The sequence below is a fragment of the Haplochromis burtoni genome, unplaced genomic scaffold, assembly GCF_018398535.1.
Source record: "Haplochromis burtoni strain Fernald_Lab_line unplaced genomic scaffold, NCSU_Asbu1 Contig_225, whole genome shotgun sequence".
Classification (NCBI taxonomy): Eukaryota; Metazoa; Chordata; class Actinopteri; order Cichliformes; family Cichlidae; genus Haplochromis; species Haplochromis burtoni.
In genome coordinates, this window is record NW_024582586.1 from 390,982 (window position 1) to 396,981 (window position 6,000).

Below are 6,000 nucleotides of genomic sequence, written 5' to 3' on the forward strand. Positions count from 1 at the left end.
GTTCCAGTTAGAAAGATGAGATGAGCTTTTTTGAGAAGCTCAAGTGTAAAATGAAATTAAAGACTATTACAGTGAAACAGAACAGAGTTGTTTTCAATGGTGTTAATGGTGTTGGGATCACTGTCTTCTTCTTCTTTTGGCTGCTCCCTTTAGGTGTCACCACAGAGGATCATGTGGCTCCATCTCACCTCATCCCAACCATCTTTTTTTTGTCACACCACCCCTCTGCATGTCCTCCTTCACTGAATCCAGGAACCTCCTCTGTGGTTTTCCTCTTTTCCTGTTGCCTGGCAGCTCCATATTCAACATCCGTTCTCCAGTATATCCACAATCCTTCCTCTGCACATGACAAAACCATGTCAGTTTTCCAAAGAAAATTATCCCCTATTATCCCCAGCTCGGCCTCCTGTCTATTTTGTTAGTTCCACTATTGGGATCACTGTGAGGAGTCAGAAGTATTAATTTTATAGGTGCATCATAAATGAAGACATTAAAAGACTTAATCGGCTTAAAAGAAAATCGGCTCAAACCACAGAATTTCTGTGACAACATTCTGTTTACAGATGAGACAAAAGTTTGTTTTTATTTGTTTGGAAAAAAATGCACAGCCCTTTGTTTTGCCTGGAAAAAAAACACCTACCCCAAAACCTCATCACCACTGTGACGCATAGCGGAGGTGGCATTGTGATTTGAACTGCTTTGCTACCTCAGGAAGATCTGCAAGAAGTAATAGCCATTTTTTAAATGCTTATTATGGGGCTAACACAAAGACACAGATAACTACTCACACCTACAGCAAAGTTCGAATCACTAACAAGCATGTTTTTGGAAGCAAGCTGGAGTACCCAGGGGAACACATGCATTCACAGGGACAGAAAGCTCCACACAGAAAGGCCCCAGCTGACTCCAGGAAAGGCTTGCTGTGAGGCAGCACTGCTAACTGCTGTGTCAGGCTATTTTACAGTGGAATAGAATGCACAAAATTGAGTGTGAGTCTTTCTTACCATTAAGGAACTCTCCTATGCAGTAACAGGAAATGTTTTAAGAGTTTGTTGTTCCTAAAGACGGTTCTCTGTTATTAAAGTAGTGAGCTAAATTGTTTTTTCTAGCCTGTGCTGTGAATACTAAGTCATATATGTGTAGATTGATTTGATTATTATTATTTATTTACTTTGTATTTTTGGATACCTGGGATTTTGATATGTTTTCCTGAATATAAAGTACTTTGGGTCAGGTATTGTTGTTTTAAAAAAGGTGCATCTTTTTTGTTACTTTCAGTACCAGAATGATATGACACAGCAAAAGTACACCTGATTATTTGAGAAAATCTACAGCAATTTCAGTATACACTGAGCTGGGCAGGACACAGGACATTAAACATCACAACATACACAGCGCTACGTGCACCGAGTAAATGTTGTGTTTACCTAGTAGTATATAAACTGTTTAAACTCCACTAAGATAATTCATCTGGTTTTCCTCGACAAAGAAGCTAGTCTCGCGACACTTTGACGCTTTGAGCGTCATTAAACGACAGTCTGCCATTGGTTGTTACCTAGGTAACGGAGCAATAGCCGCAGTGATTGGCTGAAATACAGCCGTAAAGCACTTCAGCGTTGAGGATGTTGTAGAGTTGTAGCTAACAGTAAACAGAAATTATCTAATAACGACAGTAATTTAAGCGGGGGCATTTTATGTGACATTTTGGTGGTTTGGTAGTGATTAATTACAATGGCGGAAAAGTTCGATAACCTCGAAGAACACCTGGAGAAGTTTATCGAGAATATTCGACAGCTGGGAATCATCGTGAGCGACTTTCAGCCTAGCAGCCAGGCAGGACTCAACCAAAAACTGTGAGATATGTTTCACTTTGCTGCTTTCACCGCTAAGATTTCGCAAATAAGCCCCATGTTTACGTGTCCGGTCGTTTTTCTCTGCAGAAATTTCATGATATCTGGGCTCCAGGACATCGAGAAGTGCCGTCAGCAGCTTCATGAGATCAACGTACCCCTGGAGGTCTTTGAGTGAGTATAATGTGTGCCTATATTATTGTGTATGTCACCTTCTGTTACGTAAATATCTGTATTTTCGTTATATTTATGTTACTTACGGTGCAGTGCATACTAGGTGCCGACCACCGAGCTTTAATATTGCCGTTTTTGTAACTGGGCCAAACCCTATTTAAAAAGTCCTTGATTTTTAAAATGTAATCAATTGGTTGTATTTTGGTTTGCCTTACATGCGTCATATGAGTAATTCGTTATTGATGAGAGCCCCTTTTACATTCGGCATAATCTTTAAATTTTTTTTTCAGACCCATTGCCTCAGGTGTATAAAGTCAAGCACCAGCTGTGCAATCTGCCTTTACAAACATTTGTGAACAAATTTGTCATTCTCAATAGATAGATTAAACGTCTCCGTGGTCAAGCAGGTGCATGCAGGCCTTACATCAGCAAACACAATAACAAACATCAGGTAAAGTGGTGTACAGCACTTAGCCACTGGACTCCACTGTAGCAGTGGAAACATGTTCTGTGGAACAAATCATGCTTCTTTCTTGCAGTCATATAGACATCCTGATTTTGGTGAATGCCGGAAAAACAATACCCAGCCTGATTATTTCGTGCCAATTGTAAAGTGTAGTGGAGGAGGGATAAGATTGTGCGGTTGTTTTTCTTGGATCGGCCTGGACCCCTTAGCTCAAGTGACAGGAAATCAAAGTGCTTCAGTTTACCAGCATATTGTGGACAATTCTCCATTTCCAGCTTTGTGAAATTTTTTGGAGAAGTCCCTTTTCTGTTCCAGCATGTCTGTGCCCCAGTGCACAAAGCCAGGCCCTCTCATCTAATATCCAAATCTGACACACTCCAAAATCCTGATGGAAGCCTTCCCAGAGGAATGGAAGCATCCATAGCTGCAAAGGGGCACCACCTCCATATTAATACCTGTGGATTTAGAATGAGATGTCATAAAAGCTCCTGTAGGTGTAATGTGTAGGTGGGCCAGTACCTTTGTCCTTATAGCGTTTCAGTTCTATGCATTTGTTTTGATGCCGCTCTAATAACGAGGAATTTTTGATTACTAAAGTAAATACATAAACAAAAACAAAAATATCTCATTGCGTCATTAAAAATGTGTCACATTTATTTGGCAAGTTCCTGGAGTTTTATCAAAGAAGGCTGATATATTGTATTTGTATTTGCAGATACATTGACCAAGGTCGGAACCCTCAGCTGTACACAAAGGAGTGTCTGGAGAGAGCCTTGGCGAGGAACGAGCAGGTCAAAGGGAAGATAGACACTTTGACGGTAAGAGATAGTTCCAGGGGCAGTGAGATTCCTCGGCCAATGACTTTTCAAGAATAAGCAGCGTCATCAGCACGTTTCACTGATTAAACAAGTGTGTTTAGAGTGTTTTAAAGATAAAGGTCCCATTTCATTGTACAAACAACCCTGTGCTTGTTATACTGCTGTCTGTTAAGGCAGCCTTGCTGATCGTGATAAAATGATATCCTTGGACAAAGTGCTTAAAAGATTTTTTTTTTCTGCTTCAGTAAAAACTCTGTCCCAGTTATTTGTTCACATAAAAAGACACGAGACAGATTTACTTTGGACAGTACTTGTTGGATCGTAACTCACTAGTTATTCTTTATACATAAAGTATTTATACATCAACACTAAAGCAACTTCCACTGTCATATTTCTGTTTTATTACAGAAGTTCAAGAGCCTTTTGGTTTCCGAGCTCAGCAAAGTTTTTCCAGAGGAGATGGCCAAGTATAAGGCTATACATGGAGAAGATGCCCCCTCCTAGTGACTACTTTACCATGCCAACCCCCTCCTCCGACCTCCGACCTGTGACTGTTGAGATGAAAAGCCGGAGTGAAGATTTACCATGCAGGATGTGGCTGCCCGCATGAATGCTAATTGTTACTTTATGTATGATGTGATGCTGTCACCGATCCCGAAGGAGAGGGTGTAATTTTTGCTCGGCACCTTGATTCAGCCATTCCCCGTCCTTTCCTTACATTTAAACTTCACATTACAAATCAAAGGCAAGGGGAAAAGAATCAGTTGCTGCAAAGGTACACATTTATTCTCAAGCCTAATATTTTTCCAGGAAAAATAAACACACTTCCAAACCTCCTGCCTGACTCTGCTTTAGGGAATTTATCCCATCAGATGTACATATGGTCTATTTATACTCCAACTCTCTATGTTTTACAATGCATCCTAAACGTTGTTCAACATCTCTTTGTACCACACACAGTTCATGATGATTTGTATTAAGCTCAGGTTTCTACTGGCCGTGATAACTGAATGCAAATGCAAGGTTATTCTATGCCTGATCACTTAGGATGGTCAGAAATGAGTCTGCTCTGTATTTGTAACTTTGTATAGTAACATTTGTAAATAAATGATCCTTTTGGATTTTTCGTCTTTTGTCTGTTTTGTTAGTTTGAGACATTTTGGGTTATAATTTCGTAGAAAATGTTGGAGCAAATTATGTTTTTATCTTTGAAATAAAGGCATCTTTATTGATAAATTTAAGTGTCATGAATACTTTTTTTTTTTAATTGAAATTTTCTCATTAATCTGTAATCAATCAGCTTTGTGGAATTTGTCTTAAAATCCTGGGACTGCAATAAAGTACTAAAATGTGAGCAATTGTGTCAGTGGGACACGTGTGTGCACCTGTTAAAGTATCAGTGACGTCTTTGGAGTCATATCAAGTATATCAAGTATCACTTCCAGAGCATCTTGTGCAACTACACGGCCTGGATAGGAGTGTCTGACACACGTAGACATGCTGTAGAAGCAGACGGGGTGTGTCATGGGGCAGGTCGCAGCCCGACACGCCTCCTCCTGCTGGGGCTTAACCACAGCGTCACACCCTTGTGCCCCTGGAGGCCAGTACTCTGAGGCTGAAGGAGGGAAATGAGCTCTGCTATTGGTTTGTGATATATGCTGCGGGGTAATACTGCCAGCCCTCTTTCTTCGCCAGCCATCCCTGCAGATTTCTCAACACGTGTCTCATTTACTCAGCCTCCACTTTTTCAGGGCAGACAGTATTGTTATGCTGAGAACCCATTTCTGTTTGGTTTCTCAGCTTAAGATTGTTGTATTTACTGTAAGAATGACTATGCAAAATGCAATTTTCTCATCGCAAATAATCATTGTTAATTCAGTTCAGTTCAGTTTTATTTATATAACACCAAAGCACAACAACTCTGTGATCTAACACTTGGCAACAGTAGGAAGGAAAAACTCCCTTTTAACAGGAAGAAATGTCTGGCAAGAACCAGGATCACACACGTTTGCTGAGGATATTGTAAAAACAGTAACATACGACGAGAATACAAAGGAAAGCATTAGTCACTTTATGCCTTGTTTAGCCAGTATTAACACAACAGTAGACGGATGATAACACAGTAAACTGTGTTGTTAAACAGATCCACTTATAATTGAGAAATAATGTGTCCAAGGTTAGAAACTGTTATTACAGGTCTTTTATTTTTTTACTTTTTACATTTAAATAAAAGAAAAAATGTGGCTAAGGCCTTAATTCCCATGTAATTAAATGGAATTTCAAGGCATTTTATTTGCAATTTAAGTATAATTACATTCACCTACACATGCTTTTTTGTTTTGACCTTTTTGACCTGGCGGGGTCACTTCTGTTTGCTTTCACTTTCCCCCCCAACCTGCTGCTTTGTTTCATTTTCACTTGCTTTTCAGTTCGGCTTTCATTCTCTCCTGAGGTTTTAGCACCAATAACTACTTGATTAGGAAAAGGCTGTGTAAGCCCTTTGCACCAGTAACCACTTGTGGTGAAATACGAGTCACACACTCCTGTCACTCCTGCACATCATGCACTGCTTCCTCATAACAGAGACCTTATTCATAAACTGCATTTCTTTAAGATAAGACAAAAATGAAATTTGGCCCAAACCTGGCTTATCCCCTAGGCTTTGTCTCAGTAACCCAAATGGACATCAGAA

General features: G+C 39.9%; 1 protein-coding gene across 1 annotated transcript; it reads left to right on the forward strand.

Moving 5' to 3' along the window:
* Positions 1-1,571: 1,571 nt before the first annotated feature.
* Positions 1,572-4,429, forward strand: med10 (mediator complex subunit 10). Its single transcript, XM_005937277.3, has 4 exons — positions 1,572-1,853; positions 1,941-2,024; positions 3,206-3,308; positions 3,717-4,429. The coding sequence occupies exons 1-4, from the start codon at positions 1,732-1,734 to the stop codon at positions 3,810-3,812; spliced, it is 405 nt and encodes a 134-aa protein (XP_005937339.1). The 5' UTR covers positions 1,572-1,731; the 3' UTR covers positions 3,813-4,429.
* Positions 4,430-6,000: the final 1,571 nt, after the last annotated feature.